The 21,869-nt window shown below is 44.0% G+C and overlaps 1 protein-coding gene across 1 annotated transcript in view; it reads left to right on the top strand.

Annotated features, from left to right (window-relative positions):
- DNAH5 (dynein axonemal heavy chain 5) overlaps positions 1-21,869 on the top strand; it is a 5,605,957-nt gene that overhangs the window by 940,162 nt on the left and 4,643,926 nt on the right. Inside the window, exons 5-6 of the mRNA XM_086967405.1 lie at positions 4,531-4,752; positions 6,512-6,649. Of these exons, the coding sequence (XP_086823531.1) occupies positions 4,531-4,752; positions 6,512-6,649 (360 nt within the window). The remainder of the gene's footprint in view (positions 1-4,530; positions 4,753-6,511; positions 6,650-21,869) is intronic.

Here is a 21,869-nt window from a genome sequence, read left to right as displayed (position 1 = left end):
GTCGTTGGCTGCGATGGGCTGTGGGTGCTGCGCATGAGGCCTGTGGTGTGTTGGCTCCGGGGTCTGTTCAGGGAAGGTCGACTCGGGGGGTGGCGGCTTCCTGGGCTTGTTTTCAGGGGGCTTCCATGGCTGAAATCTGCAGGGCTGCTACCTGGAGTTCTCCGCACACCTTTATGTCCCATTATCGTTTGGTGGTTGGGGGGACTGATTCTGCTGGGTTTGGGGACGCTGTGTTGCGCTCTACTCCGGTGGTGTGGCTTTCTGTGCTTTAATAAAGTCTGTTTTTTGCTACTGAGTGAAGCCGATTATTGCTTTGGTATCTGCTCATGTAGTTAGGACTGGGACGGGGAGGGCTGACGAGGAGGTAATGACCGGTTACTCACCGGTAATATTCATTACTCCGAGTCGTAGCCCTCCCCGTCCCAGTCCAGGTTCCCATCCCTCCCTCCCTGTTTCGGCTTCTTGTGCTTGTTGGGTACAGGTTGTTGATTGGCAGGCCCTGAGGGTTATATGCCTCAGGGTATGGGTGTGGCCTGGAGGGAAGGGATGGGTTTCAAGTTGCTTGGGAGTTTCTGGTGGGAGGAGCTATGCTCATGTAGTTAGGACTGGGACGGGGAGGGCTACGACTCGGAGTAATGAATATTACCAGTGAGTAACCGGTCATTTATCAGCCATCCGGGCAGCCGCCCACTGCTCCCTTCACTCCTTCCCCGCCCGCAGCAGCCTCACAGCTCACGCACTGCGCAGGGGTGGTGGGGGGGGAGTGTGTGTATGGGCATGGATCATGGGGCTCTTGTAGCGGGTGGGCTCCGCTTTGTTTATTCACGCCTGCAGCTCTCCACACGCTGCGGGCTTTGCACCCAGTTTCTCAGCTTTTGTGTTCACTGCCTGAGGGCCGCGTCACGCCGGGCAGGGCGCCATTTCGATGCGGGTGGGCTCCGCTTTCCTCCTTTTCTGCGGCGCTAGCCGGCGGCCGACACTCTCCAGTTCTGACCACAGCAGGTGGGCTCCGCCTTAACCTGTTCGTGCCCAACAGCTCTCCACACGCTGCTGGCACTCTCTTGAGGCACTTTCGCCCCGCCGCCACAGCTGCTTCAGTCACGCGCTGAGCGGCGGGGGCAGGAGTCGGTGCTGGCAGGCACACGAGGTGCGGGTGGGCTCCCGGTCACCTCGTCCCTTCAGTCGGCTAGCTTCTTCGACCGATGCGGGTGGGCTCCACTCGGCGCTCACTTCCTTGGGGCACTGCACATGCCCTCGTCTTGGGCGCAGCAGGTGCGGCGTGGGCTCCCGCTGAGGTCGCACTCCGTCAGGGCATTCGGCGCTACTTAGCGAGGCTCACTCACCCCACCGCCGCACTCTCATCTCACATGCGGCGGGGCAGGGGTCGCTGCTGGCAGGCCATGGGTGGGCTCCGCTGGCCTTGCTATATTTGTGGGCCGTCCCTGGTGCACCGGCTCACCTCCGGCCTGCACGCCTCACTTCAGCGGGGGTCACTCTTGTTGCGGCCAACGCGGGTGGGCTCCGGTCGGTCCGCTTTCTCCCGGGCACTTCTCTGCGGGCCCATACGGTGCGGGGTAGGCTCCTGGTCACCTCGGGTCACGCATCCCCACGGGGCTCAGTTACGGCCGGTGCAGGGGGGCTCTGGTCGGTCCGCACTTCGTCGCTCCGGCTTGAGAGGTGCGGGGTAGGTCCCGGTCACCCTCTCATTATCATCCAGGCCCAGGGCTCGTCACACGCCCCACGGGCCTCTCGGCTTCTGGCACTAATCCTGTGGGGGAGGGGGGGGGGGGGCGCGACGTCGCCCTGCACTTCTCTCCCCTTTCCCCACGATGCTTCAGCTGTGGCACGCTGGGCACCGCTCCGCCCTCGTCGCCGATGTAATGACGGGTGCTAGGCCCTCATTATGCTGATGGAAATGACACACAGACACAGTGATAGTGGGTAGCTAATGGGCCCTGAGCACGTGCACTCAGCCCCTTTTATTGGCCGGGGTCATCTGACCAATGACACCTGGTGGTGGGTGGGTGTTTAGTGTAGTGATATCAGAGGGATACACTAGACCGTGTCTACGGTATTACAAGCAGGTGCTGCGTGCCTTTAAAAGGCACGGCTCTCAGACAGCGGTGCCATTTAGCAGATTATCTCACGGTCATCACTACCAGGTGGAAACTGCCTCAGGCATCACAGTGTGAGTCTGCCCATTCCCAAACTTCCTGCCAACTCTGAATAAATGCCTACGGGTCGCGGCTCAATTAGCACATTGAAAGGGGAGATTAGCACTCGATTAGAGTGCTTCAGGAAAACAGACTCACTCGTTCTCAGCTGTATTGCTCTTCTTTTTTTGTAAATGCCAATATCACTTAGCTTGGCCCATGAGTACCGGTACTCTCTTTGGACAAAGAGAAGTTCCGGTACTCAAGCGCGGAAAATTTAGAAGTGCCGGTGAGTACAGGCCCAGTTAAAGCACTGCTCGCAGTAAAATACTAAGAAGCGCCAGGGAGTGCTGATAAGGTCTGAAGAGATGATGAATGTCTCTGGGAACCCTTCTCTCAATGAAAACAACAAGGAGCTCCAGAGGTACAAGGAGGAGGGTGCGCAGAGTCGTGTCGTTGCCAGCTGAGAGAGATTGATGGAAGGCTCAACTCTACATACAGTTGAAGGGGAGAGAGGGATAGGTGTCGCGCAGAGAATGAAGAAGCTGTGCCTGTCAGCGATAAGGAATGCTGGCAGGCTGATATGGAAGCACACAGCACTCACCGCACAGCCAAAGCTTGAAGTAAAGGTAGCTGTTGTTCATGGAGGTTGAATACTGCTTTAGTACTTGAAGAATAGAGACAGCTCACAAAGGTAGAAATCTTCCTTTCTACAATAGTAGGCACATTGTAGCAGCACTCTTCACACTCACTGGAATGATCTTCAAATCGGAATATGAGGTGGCACGTTGACAGCTGGTGAAAGAAACTGGGGAGATGATCCTAAGCTGCCCCCAGCACAGCATACCCTGCCAACTTAAGGCCAACAAAGCAGTACCAAAGGGGATAATGGACTAGGGGTGAGGGTTTGATTTGCTTTAACGCTTCCTCCATCATCCCCTTTGGTATCGCTTTGTTCGCCCTAAGTTGGAAGGGTATGCCCAGACGGGGGTCCCTTGCTCACTTTGCCACTGGATTCAAGCTAGCCTGGCTGATGACGGCTGATTGGCCAGACACCTGTCCCAGGATGCTTTTTTTCCAGTCCAGGAAAGACATGGCTTGGTAGTTCGGGCTGGACTGTTCCCATGAGGCACAGGGTCAGACTGATTTGCAAATGGCTATGTCTGAACTGGGGTGGTGGAGTGAGCTAAAGAATGATGATGGATTAAACCCAGATCAGTTGACTGGGGGTGAGTGTTTGATTTGCTCTAACGCTCCGTCCATCATCCCCTTTGGTATCGCATTAAGTTACAAAACAGCATTTAAAGACTGTTTATGTGCAGGAAGTTGGACTTTCCTGCACACAAACAATCTTCCCCTGCACGCAGATACCCTTGCACTACTGTGCAAAGATACCTGCGTTGGCGCTAGGATGTTAAGCGTAGCACCATCACAGGGGGAAATGCGGAGATGCACCATATTCTTGTAAATATGGTTTAGCCCTGCTTTTCTGAAGTGTTGGAGTGAGGGGTTAAGCCAGGAACACTAACGCCTCACTCGCCACTTCCCTTGTACATATGCCCCTGTGTGTTTCAAGTTGTAGGTGCCCTTCTATTTCTGGTGCTTTGCAGCTATTTTAAGATGATCTCAGAGTTTCTTGTTGCTCAAATGGGTACAATGTCTGATATTTATGTTACCCTCGTCTTCATTTCTTGATTTTGGCTCGCAAAAAGTCTCACTCATAATCATTGAATGTCATTCATTAATACACTGAAATTATGAAAATGTCACACATAGCAATCTGAAACCTTGGTAGCTATGATAAAGAATTTATGATACAATATACAATACAAACATTCCTCCATCCTCTTACATCTCTAAATTGAGCATATATTGAAAATTGTAAAGGTTGGAGAAATGAGTGTTCAAATATTTTAGTATGAGTCATTAACGTTCAGTAGAATTTAATAGTAGTTGGCACTCACTTTTATTATTACTTTTTTAACTTTGTTTTTGGTTTAAATCACAGGAATACATTACATGATTGGACGACATGTTGCATGTTTTAATCAAATTATTCCAACAAACATTAATCAAGATTACGCATTACATATCTCCTACCAGTCTCGCTTGCCTGCGCATCTCCATTTTGACCGTAGGTGACACACATAGTTCTCCACTGTGATCACTTCCTATACCATTTCTTGGAGCATCCGCGAGCCTTATAGACCTCAGTCTCTGCAAGCATACATCTATCCATTTCTTTGACCCATAGGGTGACACGAGGTGGGTTTATGCCCCCCCAGCCCGTAGCCAATTCTCAGCCTGTATCCCAGTGTTGGCACTCACTTTTTAGATTTGGCCTGGTTTACCTCACACGTTACTTTGTTTTTTCCAGGAGGTGAATTTCAACATGTTGGACACAGCTCAAAGTGGACTCTTAAAAAGTGTGGAAAAGCTGCTTTCTGAAATTTACATTCCGGCCCTAAAGACAATGGACCATGGCTGGGGTGATGATAGTGGGCCCCAGCGTTCAGCAAATATTAGGCAAGACTTTCTCAATTCACTGGATGGATTTGTAAGCGTCTTATCAGGAGCTCAGCAAAGCCTCGAGGAGAAGGTTTGCATTACTTTTTTTCTATATGGTCATTACTCCGTGACAGTTTAATATTTAAAAGCAATAGTTTAACGGTCACAGGCCGCATGTATCAACCAATTTTGGGTTCGCAAAAGGGGAGAGTCGCAGAATTAGCTCGTTTGCGAATGCAGAAAAAGGCTTTTTACATGTATCAAACCATATTTAGGGATTCTGTAATTTGTTTCCGCATCGGAAAATGGGTTAGCTATTCGCTGTTTGGAAGGGGCATGTTTAGGGCATCCCTTCCAAATAGGGAATTGCAGCAGTATGTACAAAGGTTTTGTGGCTGTGAATACTGTTGCAAAACATTCGCAATATACCACCCACTTCAAGTTGGTGGTAACCCATTCGCAAATGAGAAGGGGTCCCCAAGGGACCCCTTCTCCTTTGGGAACGGTGGCAAAAACCTTTTTTTAAAGCAGGTAATAGTCCAACGGACCACTGCCTGCTCTTAAAAATTGAAAAGAAAACTTAATAATTTTCTTTTTTAAACTGAAACCGTTTTCCTTTAAGGAAAACAGGCTGCATTTAAAAAAAAGTTTACTTTACTGAAAAATAATCACTGACATGGTGGTCTGCTGACCACTGCAAGCCACCATCCTTGTGATTTTAGCGATTTCTAGAGGGTCGCAAATTGCGAATTACCTCATTAATAATAATGAGGTACTTCGATTTGCGAGCCCCTAAAAATTGGAATAGTGATTACCTAATTGCGATTCTCTGAAAATCGCAATTTGGTAATCGCTATTCCAAATGTTGATACATGTGGCCTACAATTACGTCTTAATTTACTTCTGACTTTTACCTCCGACTGTTGGGCCATTTAGTCCCTCAATTCAACCTATAGCCAAAGAGGAACAGTTTTGGATTGCATTTTCCTTTCAGTCTGTTGAGAAATCCTTAAATTCCAATTCGACTAGTAATGCGAATATGTATATATATATATATATATATCTCCACAACTTTTCCCACCAGGGAAACAACGGGTCGCACAACCAACTGGAGTTTAAACAGCAATCTCCTTTTATTTTTCAAAAAAACACAGGGCAAATAGCGCATTTGATCTACGCGTTTCGGTGTGTCGCCACCTTGCAAGGTTCTTGTGCGACCCGTTGTTTCCCTGGTGGGAAAAGTTGTGAAGAGATTGAGCGGCGTGGTTCAGCCGCAGGATAACGCACATGCATGAGCGCTGCACGAATCCCGAGCAGGAACCATTGTGGAGGTGATATATATATATATATATATATATATATATATATATATATATCATGTGATCAAGTCCCAAGCTAGGGACGAAACGCGTCATGGCTGCCCCTTCTGTTTGTGCAAAGGATTAAATAAACTGAAGGTATTCCTAAAGAACTGTGGTCCGTGCTCTTCATTGGCGTCCTTCGAGGGAAATTCGAAAGAAGAAGAGTTCTGCTCAATATATATATATATATATATATATATATATATATATATATATATATATATATATATATATATATAGTGATTTCCTCGAATTTCAAATTGGAAGTATACCGTCATTGACATAAATAATTAAAATGAAAAAAAAGTACATTGCAGTTTTCGCGTTGAAACATTCTCTAGTAAAACAACTGCTTACATTTATAAATAAGACAGAAAAACAATTAAATTGTTTAACACTTTACTTCAGGGCATGTACGTAAGAGGGCTGACACATCTGATCGTTTAGTTTTCACCACTAACATTGTTCTTACTCCGTTTTTCTACAAAGGTTAACCTGGAAAAATGTTCGACATTTGACTTGAAAAGCTTGAAGGGTCCTACTGACTATATAGATGTTGTGAATAGCACCGAGGCCTTGGAAAGAATCGAGACTTGTATGAAAGTGTGGATCAAACAAATTGAACAGGTGATTTTTTTTCTCCATATATACGAAGTGCAAGTTAAATGAGAAATTATTCAAATGCCAGATGTTTTCTGTGTTTGGTCCTTTGCGCAGGGGAAATGTTGACAGTAGCCAAGTTCCTGTTGTCAAACCAGGAGATCTACAATTTATTAATAACTAACTTTACATTAAATATATCTCTCTGCGACACGATTATGTAGTGTACCAATACTGGAAGCACGTACAAATCGGCGAATCCCTCCATTAAATTTCATATTGAAACTGATCTTTTCCTAACACCAAAAATGTTCCGAAAGGCCATGAATTCAGGAGCACTATGTGGTAAGAAACATGATTGTGAGAAATTGGTCTCCTAAGGAATAGAGCCTCAAAACACGACCAGAGTTCAAGTCCTTTGAAAAAACCATGCAACATGATGTAAATCAGAATTAATGTACATAGCACACCCTACCTTCAAGTTGTGTGCAGTGCCCAAGTGCAATATTTAAAATAATGTCCACCCATTATTGCAGGCAGTGTATGTAGGTTACCACCACTTTTTGCTTGTTGTCAGTATGTTTTTGCCCTAGGCTGACCGGGATCCTGCTAATCAGGACCCAAGTCACTGTGCTTTCTCCCTAAATTTGACCATGGTAAGTACTTTTGTGCATCCAAAATTGGCTACTGGAGTGCCTTGTAAGTCCCTAGTACATGGTACAAAGCTACCCAGGACAGAGGTACACCAGGGGTATCCCATGCGCTGCAGCGTGTATGTGCCACCCATGGTAGTCCACTTAAACTGTGACTACAGGCCTGTCATTGCATCCTGTTTTTGTTGGGGCTTGCACCTCTCACGGCAGATATAGGTTTCCTTACATATGAAGTCACTGCACTTAAAACCAATGAGTCACCCCTTTGGCAGGCTCTTCAGTCCTGAGGGCAGGGTGCTTGGTTAGAAGTGTGAGGGTGCCCCTGCATGAGCAGGACACCCCTAGCGACCTTTTTTTAAATGCAGCCCGTTTCCCTTAAAGGAAGACGGGATGCGTTAAAAATAAAAAAGAAACATTTCTTTGCATTTTTTTAGAGAAGGCAGAGGTCCGTGGGACCACTTCCTGCTCTTAAAAAAATGCTTTTATAAACATTTAAAAAGGAGAAGGGGTCCCTTGTGGACCTCTTCCCATTTGAGAATGGGTTAACACCTACTTGAAGTAGGTGGTAAAATGCGAATGTTTTGCAACCGCATTTTGGTCACAAAACATTCCTACATACCGATGCGATTCGGTATTAGGAAGGGATGCCCTAAACACCCCTTCCTAATAGCGAATCGCTAACCTATCTTACGATTCAGTAATAGGTTCCAGAATCGCAAAATAGGGTCTTGTACATTGGGAAAGCCTTTTATCCGGTCTCAAAGACCCGATTCTGCGAATCGGGCCGTTTACGACCTTGAAAAAGGTACATACAGGTGGCCCCAAAGTGTATTAGGCTGGGGTGGAGGCACTTGCCAGCACCACCAGACTTCTTTGAAGGGCACATTTGATGCCCTCCTTGCAAACTGCAGTTTGAGCCAGTTCATAAAGCCCTTGGCTCCAGCTCTGGTGCAACACTGAACAAAGGAGATAGGAGTATCCTCCCCTTTGTCCAGCGCTTCCTCTGGGTGGGACCCTGAATAGTTCCACCCTTTCCCTTAGGGTACTTATGGGCTTACATGTGGTTGGTTCTTTAGATTCGTTGTGGAACAAGACTCAAGCCTGAAACTACATTGCTTTTCGACCGTCTGAACACATGGACTTTGGCTGGAATCGAAATTGCACCAAGGAAGACTCCTGCTACTCCTAGTCTTGCTGTCCTTCAAGTCTTCTTCATCGGCTGAGTCTGTGCCTCTTCCAGTCTTCTTCAACCGACCAAGGAGACCCAAAGTAATCTCCCATAAAAAGAAGGAGCCACTCTCCTGCATCTGCAGGCACCACAACAAAGCTGACTGATCTGCTGTGCCTGTCATCCTATGGACCTCCCGAGGCTCAGCAACAGAACTGGTGGTTCTGCAAATCCCTCGAAGCTTGACCTGTCCTCTCTCTGCAATTTTGAGGCCAGTAGCGCTCCTCAGAATTGCTGGGATGAACCCCCTGTGCACCGCATTGACTTGCCGTTGCCAAAGCTTGTTGGCTGTGCACTCTAGAGATCTTCGGGCTCCAAGAAGCTCCAGCATATCTTCCCTGCAAGAGCAGGGTCCTCTCCGCATCCTCTGCACAGTGGGCCTTCATCTGTGGTGAGCTGCTTGAGGTCTTCCCCAGCATTGCCTGGTCCTCACAGCTGCAGGGACAACGTCACCGTCAACTCTTTGAACTTCCCGACATCGGTGGGCATTGTGTCTTCGTGCCTCCTGGTCGCTTCAGAGTGGCATAGTTTCTGTCCCCTCAGCTTGCAGGTTCTTCACTTCCAGAATCCATCCCTGAATTCCATCGGACTTATTCACTGTCTTCTCCAGTGGCATTTTCTTCTAATTCTTCCATTGTCGTCTACAGAGGTTTCCGAAGTCTATTCACCTCTATGCACCTGGCTTCCCTGGTGCAGGTAACTTCGTTCCTGGGGAACCCACGGGTGGGTGGCTCTCCAACCTTCCGTCTTCCAAGGGAATTCTTCAGGGTCCTCTGGAAAGGGCCTTCTTCTGCAAAACTGCGACTGCAACTTCTCCAATGACTTCCATTGACCACGCTGTTGTGTTCCCACTCTGCACACAGCCTCCGTGGGGTTCCTGGGTATGTACCTTGGTTGGTTCCTTGGGTCCCCGGCTCCTCTGGGTCTTCTGGTCCAAGTCCTGTTCTCCTTTGCAGTTCACTGTAATTTGTTCTACTTACCTGATTGCATTTGAAGTATTCTGGTGTATGGTGTTGATATCCCCAGGTAGGAGATATATTAATGTGTTAGGGAGTGTTGCATAATAAATATACGTATTTTTACATAAATACTGTGTGGTTCTTTTTCACTTAACTTACACTATAAGATTAAACTGGTAAAACAAGCTGCTTAACACTTCTTCAAGATAAGCCTGAAGGCTGCTCTACACAGCTACCTCTTTGGGAGCTTTCTATGTTTATCGAAGACCACTGAAATCACCATTGCCTGAATTAGCGCAAGGTACATCACTTAAATAAGTGTGCACCTATACTAAGCCAACCTCCTACAGTGTATTACTCCCAAGGCACTGTCCATGCCTGGTATGAAGTGGCATATATTGTCACAGTACCCTGTGAGTACTCTGAGTATGTTGGAGACTGTGCCTTGTGCATGTTAACAGCATGAAGACCCTGCCCTTAGGTGCAGTGGGCAGGAGTACATTTCCCAAAGCTTAGTCTGACTATAACCTGGCAACAGTTTTTTTTCTAAAACGCTCTTTGGTTATTTGTATGTTCCACAAGAACAACACAACACTATTACACCTGGATAAATGAACCGGCCCCCTAACTACGGCACCGGATAAGTCTTAGCTGGGTACCACCCCCCCTCATCCGAGTTTTCCCCTCTACTCAGTTGTCTTGGTGCACCCCTCTTCCCAAGGGCACCCTGAGGGGGCCACGTTAGTCCAATTCAGGCTGTGGAGTGCCCCTCATTGTCCCTACCCTCTCAGAAATTTCCTCGGGCAGCCCTTAGCTTCATAGAACACTCTTTCTGCTTCCATACAACGCATTGTACCCTTTTGCCACTGGGCCCTCGTGGGAGGAGCAGGACTCCTCCATTTACTGGCAATGTCCCATGTGGCTACACAGATGCCCAGTACGCAGAATATGAGCTGCCGACTGGGGATGCCAACATCTCCCACTATTCCTGAAACTGTAAACAGCGGTATAAATATGTTGTTGGTCTCCAAGACCCCTGTCAACTCTGCAATTACCCCCTTTCGGTATATCTGTATATGTGGGCAGGACCAGAGAATAGGAATGAAGGTGCTTCTCTCTTTTCCACACCTCACACAATCGGGGTTCCCTGTCCGGCCTATCGCGCACAGCCATGGTCTGAAGTCATACTTCCTATGCAGGACCCTTAGTTGATTAAGCCTATATCTATTTTTTATGGCCACTTCTCATGGCTGCATCAACACCACCTCCCAATCTATATCTTCCTTGGGGCCCAAGTCCTCTCCCCTACTGGCTGTCAGTGGCCTTAGGTTGTGCGGTCTGTTGTTTTGGGGGGTGCAATACGTTAAGGAAGTGGCCCTAGATGGCACGTCATCCTGAAGTATCCTCCTTTCAAAAGGGCTGCTGTCTTCCAACTACTCCCGCTGTATACCCTCCACCTGCAGGGCGTAACATATTTAGATATATTGAAAGACCTGTGTGTTGTGGAGGTTATATTCAGCCTATAGTTCCTGAAAGGATATAACCCCTCCCTTCCTCTCAGATTCTAGAGTGTAGAGATATCAATCTGGTCCTACAGAATCAGCCTGGGAAGCTTCCTGAAATCTCTCTTTACAACGGGGTGAACATTGTCGACCTCTCCTGTCATGTTCCTGGATCGGATCCCAGGGAAGAGCACCAATCGTTGGCCGCCTGGACCTGTGAGGCCCGATAATATGTTCTACGGTCAGGGAGCGAAATACCCAAATTGCATACATTCCTCTGCAATATGTTCATGGCAGTGCATAGAGGACCTCCATCCAAATGCAGGGTTCAGAGCGAGCTATCTACTTTAAAACTCTTGGCACCGGCCATGGGGTGTTTAATTGTACGTATAAGAATTTAGGTAAAGTGATCATCTTGAAGAGGGCTGCCTTTTCAGTGGTAGAGAGGGGCAAGTGCCTCCAGTGGCCCATATCCTGAACAAACGTTTGATAGATTACTTCCGTATTTCTGTCTAAAAAATCCTGGTTAGAGGGGCTTATCTCTATATTCCCAAATAGCAGAACCCCGCTGTAGTGGTTGTCATTTGGGGGGGGGGGGAGTACTACTTTTTGGCACAAAAGGCTAGGGCGAAAAGCTGAATATTTCATTCAAATTCAAATTCAAATTCAAAGATAGCTTTATTCGATTTTACATTAAAATCATAAAAGCAGATAGAATAATTACATCCAGTAAGACAGTAACAATTGATATTTTAAAAAGCTATATACAGTGCATAATTCATGAATACCAGACACCCCTTACTCCAAGGGTGCAAGAATAAAACAACAATCATAAAAACTCATGAGGATTACAGTCAAACCATGGTGGATCTGCATCTAATCACATATTTCAGGTACATAGACACAGCGGTAATAGTCATTTCATCAGACAAGGTCAATAATTTAAATAATGCTGGTCTGCATTGTCTCAGGTTCCAAGATTTAAGAAGAGGTAGTAGATATCTTTTCCGCCCCCACTCGTAAAATCTGCAGAACAAAACGCAGTGTATGATTGATTGAGTGGAAGAATCATCACACGGACAAATCGTTAATTGTGTCGACAATTCATTTGGGTTAGGAAAAGTTAACATCCTGAAAAAACTTCCAGTTCTCAAACGAGCTAAAAGCATTCTGCTATAACTTGTCTGATCAGATGACAAATAAAGCTGTAGCCCAGAATTTTGCAACAGGAATTGATGATAAACAACAGAGGCCTTTTTTCCCTCAAGACACCAGCGTCAGTCTTCCAGATGGGCAAGGCAATCTTCTTTCAATGCCCGTCTGGAGATCGAAGACAGTGTCTCCGGGGAATCATAAAATTCAGGACGCCTGATATTTCTAAAGAATTCCTGAACATAAGAGAGCTACTGGATCTTTTTGAAGCCTTCAAGTTTGATACAATCCGCAATAATCGCCCTATTGAAAACAGTTTCTGCTGTAGTCCAGATCTTATGCCACAACAATATGGGGCTGATTTTAATGAGATCTGAAATAAAGGGCAAGGCTAATTCTTTATGGCAAACATAAGTGGAGGTGGAACGGGGAACAGCGAGCAAGTAGCAGAGAAAACCATTTTCCTTTATTTGAATTTCATGGCAATCTGCAACCCCCCATATACCAGCTCCGTACACAGCCGTCGATACACATTTCGCCTTATATATGTCAATCAGGATGCGTACTGGCCTGTCCCCTAGCTTATTTGCGAATTGCTTCAGAGCACCAATAGCCCGTGAAAAAGCTAAATTCCTAGTCATGATCGCTGATCTCCAGGTACCCCTTTTGTTAAAAACAATCCCTAAATAGGAAAAAGTATCAGTTAAGCCTATCTTTGATTTTTCTAAATGAATATTACTGGTAATATTTACCTTGTTCGAGGAGCACATAGTGAAGGTCTTTCCTATATTAATCCTAAGGCCCCTATCTCCCATGTATGCCGAGAAGCTGGTTAGGGCCTTCTGGAGGCCAGTTTGTGTTCGAGCCATAATGACCACCTCGTCGGCATACAGAAAGATAGGGACACGTTCGCCTTCTATTTGTTGGTAGTCCACCTCTGTTTTTAGTAAATGGTCTGCCACCCCATTTATATATAAATTAAAAAGAAAAGGGGCCAGGATGCATCCCTGGCGGACACCTTTCTCAATTGGGAATTTGGGCGTGCATTCTCCCAGTTTTCCATAGCGGACTTTAGCCCCTGCTCCTCTATATAACTCTTTCAGAAAGTTAAGAATATTCAAATCAATACAAAGGTCTACTAAGGTAGCCCACAAAATATCATGATTCAAGCAGTCGAAGGCCAAACTGAGATCTACAAAGGTCATAAATAGATTCCCCCTCTTTGCTGCCGAATATTTACCTATTACTAAGGCCAAATTTAGGCCTTGTTCGACAGTACCAAGGCCTGACCTAAAGCCGTACTGAAATTTTGAAAGGACGGCTTTCTCCTCAGCCCATGACTGGAGGCGATTTAAAAGGATTCTACCCGCTACCTTCATTAGCGAGTCAAGGAGGGAAATTGGCCTATAGCATTTGGGGTCATTTCTGTCCCCCTTCTTAAATATGGGGACTACAATAGCTTCCTGCCAGGTAGTTGGAAAGCCCTTGATGTTACAACTGTTTAAAACGTTGGTCAGGAGCGGTGCACACAGGACGACGTTATCTTTATATATGTCAATTGGAATACCGTCTGGTCCTGGGGCTTTGCTATTTGAGCTATCTGCCAGTGCTATTTCCACCTCAGCTAAAGAGAAGACTACGTTAAGGGGAAATAGATCTAATGCATCAAGTTCTGTAGTGCTCGTAACTCCCACCACTGAACTCGTTAGTCCAGTATGAGTCTCTTGTTTATATAGCTCGGTGAAATGTTTAACCCAGAGAGTTTCATCAATAACAATCTCTACTTGGTCAGAGTTCCTCTCCACAAAAAATGGGGCATTAACTGCATTCCAGAATGCAGTAGTATCTTTTAATGCACTCGCTTTTATTAGGGCTTCCCAGGTAGACTGCTTCAAATCCTTCCTCCATTTTTTTAAGGCATCCTTATAGGAAGCTCTGGCTGCTCTGATGTCTAGCTGGTTTCTTGTGACTTTTTTTAAGGTCTGGATCAAATGAGAGTGTGCTTTTGTGCACTCTTGGTTAAACCATCCCTCTACTCTACTCTGTCCCCCTTTTCGTGCTGTACCAGTTAATTTGTTGCTAATGTGGACTGAAATCTTGTCAAAGGCTGCAATAACCTTGGTGGGATTAGGGTTCTCCTCTAAGCAGGTCATAAAATCATCTTTCTGTTCCACTACCAAGTTCTCTAAGAAGTTAGTCGGATTTACCTTACTCCATTTAATTACATAACCATTAGTTCTAGCCAAGGAAATCCCATGTGAATAAATATTTTCCACTACATTAGTAGCTTTGCTGCCTCTCTGCCCTATTTCAAAACTAGAACTAATTGGATAGTGGCCACTAAGTGCAATGTGCTCTAAATTAAACGAGAGTACGCTGCGGTGATAATTGGTAGAGACCAATGTATAGTCTATAATAGACCGAATATTTCATTCAAATTTCAAAGGATTATGCAAAGGACAGTTAGCAGCAAACATTCTATTAAACTGGAGGTGATCACACTTTATACACTATTTTTAGTTAGATGTAAATCCGTTGATACACAAAAGAGAATGTGAAAAAGTGTTGATAATTTGCCAGATGTGTTCTCGGCCTTAAAATCTCCTACCAATACTTAATAAAATACTAAATATTCAACAGGCAGGGACCCTGTGAGCATAGCCTTGACAAATACCACCTGTGGACTGTATCTGCAAAGCATGATCTATGGTCAGGGATAGTGCAAATAGGGCATGGTTTATTACATTTGACAATGTTGTCCCTACTTCATTCAATATGTTGGTATGAGCAGGGGTCCATTCTTGAATACAATTTGTGGAGAGTAAAAAAGAAGCTGCAATGTTCTTTTCAGGTATATTAAGGTCTCCTGACATTGACTAGCCCTATACGTGTAGGCAGATCTTTCAGCACCCTCGCAGCAGTGGTTGGTTTACTTTTTGAACTTGGGGTGATGTCCAGCTTAATGTCTAAGATGACTTAAAGGATGTCTCTGAGGAGTGCAAATCGTGAGCCGAACGAATAGTATCTTGAGTATAGTTCCGAAAAGTAATTCAAATTCTCTTCCACTATGCATAGTTGCTGTTCACCAGCATCTGAGTTCATATAATCCAATATTGATGTCTCCCACCAGTTCTGAGATGCAGAATCACTATTGACTTGATGTTTGTAGCAGAGCAGTGCCGAATCCTTATCCTCTGGGTCATGAGAGCGTGTTCAATGCAGGGATTCCCTAGTAATACCACATTTGGTGTGCCCAAAATCTAATAAAGATAATAAGTCAGGATCTGTCTCAATCTCCACCAGAAGATCTTGTTCTGCTAAAATACAGAAATAAATGATGCAAAATAAATAGTACAATAATTTAGTTTAATTGTTATCCCTTATGTTACAGAAATAGGCAAGTATTTACAGACATAACAATAACTAGCGTTCATCACCTCTCTATACCTCGTTAGCAAACTCACAGAACTATTTTCCCTAATTCTCAACAGAAATATCTTGATCTAATCTGCTAATTTCTGTGACATTATTATGATATAACTCACCTTGGGCCACATGGACGAACATTCCATTTTGTGAGTCCCAAATTGTGATGTTTTGCGACTTGCAATTTGGGACTTCCAAATGGAATGTACACTGACACTGTTTGCGATTCCCAAATGGGTCGCAAATGACCTAATTGATTAATATTCATGAGTCAGGTCACAATTTCCGACCCATTGGGAATGGCCAGCACACAAAGAGATGGTGGCCTGCTGCGACCGTCAGCAGACCACCATATCTGTGACTGCTTTTTAAATAAAGCAGTTTTAATTTTTTTTTAAATGCAGCCCATTTTTCTTAAAGGGAAAAGGGATGCATTTAAAAAAGAAAAACTAAATGTATCTGTTTGATTTTTTAGGAGTAGGCACTGGTCCGTGAAACCACTGTCTGATCTTAAAAAATATTTTTGCTGCCCAACACAGATGGGAAGGGGTCCCCTGGGGACCTCTTCCCGTTTGCGACTGGCTTACCAACTACTTGAAGTAGGTGGTAAACTGCGATTGTTTCGCGACAGCATTTGTGGTAGGAAAACAATCATACATACCAGTGCAGCTCACTATTAGGAAGGGACGCCCTTAGCACGCCCCTTCCTAAAAGCAACTCGCAAACTCTATTTTCTAAGTCGGTAATAGGTTACCGACTCGCAAAATAGGGTTTGTACATACCACACACCTTTTTAGCTATCATAAACGGGCCGATTTCCCATTTGCAACCCCTAAAACGGGTTGAACATCTGGCCCCTTATCTTCGGAACACATCAGGAATGACAGTGCACTGTCATTCCTGATGTGTTATGATTATTTGTCTGTCCACCGACAAGTTGCACCCAAGGATTAAAATGAGTGAAAGCATGAAGTTGGATAGTCACACGAAAGTTTTGGCTTCCTCATATGGAGAAGTTTTCTTGAACTGCTTCCGAGTAATCAACAAACGATTTACTGGTTTTAATTCCGGTGTAAATACAGCATATATCACGCAATGAATTTACAGAAATCACTGTTTTGAATGTTGGTATTTTTGAAAATGTTTGATGACAAACCTTGATTAACGTTAGTAACATTATAAGGGAGGGCGGTGTAATCGAGTCATCGGATTATGTTTACGTTTCGAATGGGGTGTTTTTCTGCAAAATGGGATGATTAATGAAGGTTTAAACAGCATAGTTAGGAGTCATGGTATCGAAGGAATAAGGTGGATGGAGTAGATACATAGGGTTATTTGGTGGGTTACATCGAGTAAAACCAAAGGTTATGGGTTGGTTAGTAAGACGTATATAGGAGGCATGGGTGACTCGATTCTGTACATGTGGGTAAAAGGAGGTTAAAGAAATAACGGAGGATTAAGTAATAATAGCCCAGAGTTAAGCAATCACATTTAGTGGATTTTGGGAATTGTAGGAACGAGGCATACAAAGGTAAATGCCATTGGTCACCCAGAAGGGGAGGGGTTGTATGCAGAGAGTGTATAAAGAAAAAGGGTGAAAACAGAAATTAGAAACAAAACGGCTTTTTGAATGAGAACGGGGCCATGTACAGCAGGTATGGAGGAGTTCAGGGGAACTTTTGTTTATGGGAACAATGGTTTAAAAGCCAAGGTTGTTTGTCTAGTTTGAACACAACCAGCAAGTAGTAGAGTAATGAAGCGGGAGGAAATAGAAAAACACTTGCGTTGTTATAGGGGGAGCACGTTGATCATGGTAGGAATTTTCAAAAATGACTCGAGCAATTTTAAAATGTGTGCTATATGTTATACTGCGAAGTTTTTACTTAGAGGTCTAATGTTGGTGCTTAATTTCTTGTAGTGAACTCCTGACGAAGGGCAAAAAAGAGGCCCGAAATGCATTGGGTATTCAATACTACTGAGGATGAATTATGTAATCTTCCTGCTTCAGAACAAAGGTCCGGATGGACATAGCTGTAGCATCAGAAATATGATTGCATAATAAGGCTCGCGTGTGAAGGAAAAGAATGGAATGAACTTTGAACATTGGAAAAATAAAATGAAAAGTGATAAAAGGATTAAGCAGTTGTATCATTATTGCAATGGAGCGGTTAAATGGTAGTGCGTCCGACTCGGGGTGAAGTTCCACTCCCGAAATTCTATGATGGATTTTCCCTTATCTTCAGAGGCATACCCAACTGGAGTATATAAATTCACTAAAACACAAATTAAAACATAATAAAATGAGAAACATAGAATTAGTTTTACCGCTAAATAATTTTATTGTAAGTAGCTATCTTACTTCTATAAAAAATGCAAAAATGTAATCTTAAACTCTAATGGTGCAAACATTCAAAAATACATTCTTCTGTTTTTAGAATGAATCAGAACAATACCTAAAGACAAAATCAATCTTGAAGCAGATATGAAATATCAAAAATCTTTACCTCAATCTCCAATCTAAAGAATTGTGCAGGCACGCTATAAAAAATTAAAAAAACAAAAATCAAAGGAAAATCTTTTTCTTGAGTTTAAACAGTCAGTTTAATTTCTCAATGAGGACATTGTTCAGTGTGGATCATCATCCTTCTCAGTTCACACCTATTCATGGGAGCTCTTCCAGGAAAAACTGATAGTGTCTCAGATCAATCTCTGTTTCTTCTTGTTTAATCTTTGTCAGTTATGCTCATTCAAGTACCACTTCTTTGTAACTCCTACTCTAGTTGATCTTTTGATCTTAGGCGTTTCAAAATATTCATCAATTAGATCTGTTGCTGTTTGCAACACTTTTACTCACACCTTAAGACCAATCAGCTTGCTTTAATAATAATAATAATAATAGAGGGTTTTGTAAAGCGCTTGGTGACGCACAGCGGCGTGTCCCCGTCTATCATCTTAAGGCAGATTTGTCTGATTTTAATTTTCACCTGTCCCATGATTTACGGAACCACTTTGAACTGCTCTTGGGATTTGATTTTCATGTTATTTTGTTGTTGTTATTGTTGTTCATGCACACTTTTGTACTCTTTGATCTCTCTGTTCTCCCCACTCTGGATCCACATAGTGAAATTGAGCTTGACTTTGGATTAGTGGTTTGTATCACCACTTCTTCATCTGAGGTCTTCATTCTCTTTGTGTGGCATGCGTGTATCCGGTTTGGCATTACTCTACACTTAACCACACTATTCTTTACCATTTTGCTTGGCTGGGGCCCTTCTAAAGTGGCTAGAGACAGGAATGCTGATGCTTCTGGGTGATTGTAATCTTTGTTTGATCTTCAGTGCCATGCGAAGAATTCCTAAAGCCTCTTGTTTGAAATGTGTACCCATATCTGATTCTAAAGAAAATAGCAAGTCACATCTAGAAATCAACTCCCTGAATAAAAGCATGGGTACTGTGAGGATGGTTGGATAGGCTTTGATCCAAATTGCTAAACACGCAGGCAATTACAAGAATAAACCCCAGATTATTACAGGGTTACATTTCTATGAAGTCTATCTGTATGTAACGATATGAAAGGCCCCTCTGACTTGCCAGTGTGACAAATTTTTACTTTTGTTTTCTTGCTGAAATTGAACAGTTTGCAAGCTCTACATCTTTGACACAAATTCTCTGTGATGGTTCTAAAATGAGGTTTGACCTACTACCTTTTAAATATCCTAACCATTACTTCCCTTCAAAGACGTGTAGGTCCCAATAAATACCTTCCCATGGGCAACAGCATTAAATCAAGTAAAACAAATCTCCCATCTAAAGACTACCACACCCCATTTGCATCTTTTGAACATCCTGCTTTTTCCATTCTTTCTTTTCATTCTTTGACACCTCATTTTGGAATTACCTTAGTTCCTCAAGAGACTGAGTCAGCACAGTTGAGATTTACTGACATTGTTTTATTCACATTTGGATGTTTAATTTATTCCTAATGTACAACATTATTTACTGCAGAAACTGTCATTGCCACTCTTGTGTGCGCCATATTTAACAACTGCAACTTTCCTTGGGAACTTCAGCGCTTGCAAAAAATCCAGAATTCATAGTCTGTTTGTTTTTGGGTTCTAGAAGATGTCTAGAAATCCCTTTGTGACCATAGCTGACCAAAGCAATGGACCACACCAAAAACATATTTAACTATCTGTAAAGAAACGTAACATTCAGATCATGCAGAATGCTGATGTAATTGCAATTAACTCTGCCACTAGTGCTGAGATTACATTACACAAGTATGATGCTTTCACACTATATGCTATTGTGCAAACTGCATATGCTTCTGGAAAAACTCTATGTGGGTCTCTCAGACAAGAACCATCAACAAATAAAGTAAAATCAGTCCCTTTGAGTGGTATATCTTGAATGGCTGATCTTGGTTTTGTCTATTACTTGTTCATATAAATGCAGTAATGATCAATTGTGTTAATGTCATTGTCATCTTCCTTCCCATGAAAGGGCATGAGTATTGCAGGATTAAAAGTGTTACAGTGTTTGATTTAAACAATTTTGGCTGCAAATATAATTTACTCATTTCTCTTCCAGGGGATCCTCATCAATAGTCATAAGCACTGAATAATCCCACCCATGTGCGGGGATCTCAGAGTACTATCTATCTATCTATCTATCTATCTATCTATCTATCTATCTATCTATCTATCTATCTATCTATCTATCTATCTATCTATCTATCTATCTATCTATCTATCTATCTATCTATCTGTACCCTCCAATTAAAGATGGTTGGCTAAAGACTTACCTGTAGTGGGCTTCTTCCATAACAGGCACCCGAGTGTTGTGATGTTTTGCGGCCCCGCCTGAGCCGCGAAGGAAGCCCCAGTGCTTCGTTGCACTCCTGCAGCGCCGTCAAACGACGCCGCTGGTGGAGGGACGGGTGCCTTTTGGTTGGAGAGGCAAAGTGGCAGCATTGCTGAGAGTCCTGCAGCACCACCCACTGTGGTAGGCAATGGGACAACATTTGCTGTGCTGACGAATCCTTCATCCTTGCTGTACCCTCCAATTAAAGATGGTTGGCTAAAGACTTACCTGTAGTGGGCTTCTTCCATAACAGGCACCCGAGTGTTGTGATGCTTTGCGGCCCCGCCTGAGCCGCGAAGGAAACCCTGGTGCTTCGTTGCACTCTTGCAGCGCCGCCAAATGACGCAGTTGGTGAAGGGACGGGTGCCTTTTGGTTGGAGAGACAAAGTGGCAGCATTGCTGAGAGTCCTGCAGCACCACCCACTGTGGTAGGCAATGGGACATTTGCTGTGCTGACGAATCTTTCATCCTTGCTGTACCCTCCAATTAAAGATGGTTGTCTAAAGACTTACCTGTAGTGGGCTTCTTCCATAACAGGCACCCGAGTGTTGTGATATATATATATATATATATATATATATTCACTGAAACAACAAAGGTTACAGGGGCATTATTTTAAAAAATCGTAGAAATTCAGTGAGCTTGGCTGATAACTCACGCCCCCGCAATGCACTGCTTATGACCTAACATATATCACTCATAACATGGTCAGTGAAATCACTCATGACATCTCAAATGACATTACTGATGACATCAGCCAGTGACTGTGAGTATTTTTAAAATGTTTATGAGTGTTAAATATACACAACAAGGCGTATTGATAAATCAGTGGCTGTATGAGTGCATGTATGGACTATTCAGCTGGTGTGTGACTGACTATAAATGAGCGATTGGGTGTCTCAGTAAATGTATGGGTGAGTGACTAGGTTTTGAGAATGTCTGTATCAGTCAGCCAGATGGTGTTTAAATGGCTGTATGGGTTGGTGGGTGGGTATGTAAGTGGATGTGTGGTTTGATTGATTGGGTGTCTGAATACCTGTATGGGTGTATAAGTATCTGTGTGGCTGGGTTAGAGGATGTGTGACTGTCTGCATGGATGAGTGAGTGGGTGAGTCAGTGGCTGTATGGGTTAGTGAATGTGTAAGTGAGGGGCTGTACAGATGACGGAGTGTGTGTATGGGTGCTTTGGTGAGTGAATGAATGTTTCAGTAGTATATGGGCGAGTAACTGGATACGTGAAAAGCAGTAGAGGTGAGTGTTGGAGTAAATGAGTGACTGTGTGGGTGAGGGATTGTGATAGTGGCTGTAAGAGTATACAAAACTGTGCTGGCAATGAGGAACAAATTGGAAAAGTACATCTTGGTAAAAAAAATCTGAGGAAAATAAAGAGAGAATGAGGTCTTATCGTTGTGGTAATCCCAACCACCTAGCCAATAACCTGAATTGCCCTGCATGTTCTCTGGT

The sequence above is a fragment of the Lissotriton vulgaris genome, chromosome 4_1 (genome assembly GCF_964263255.1).
Source record: "Lissotriton vulgaris chromosome 4_1, aLisVul1.2, whole genome shotgun sequence".
Lineage (NCBI taxonomy): Eukaryota > Metazoa > Chordata > Amphibia > Caudata > Salamandridae > Lissotriton > Lissotriton vulgaris.
This window is presented reverse-complemented; position numbering and strand designations above follow the sequence as displayed.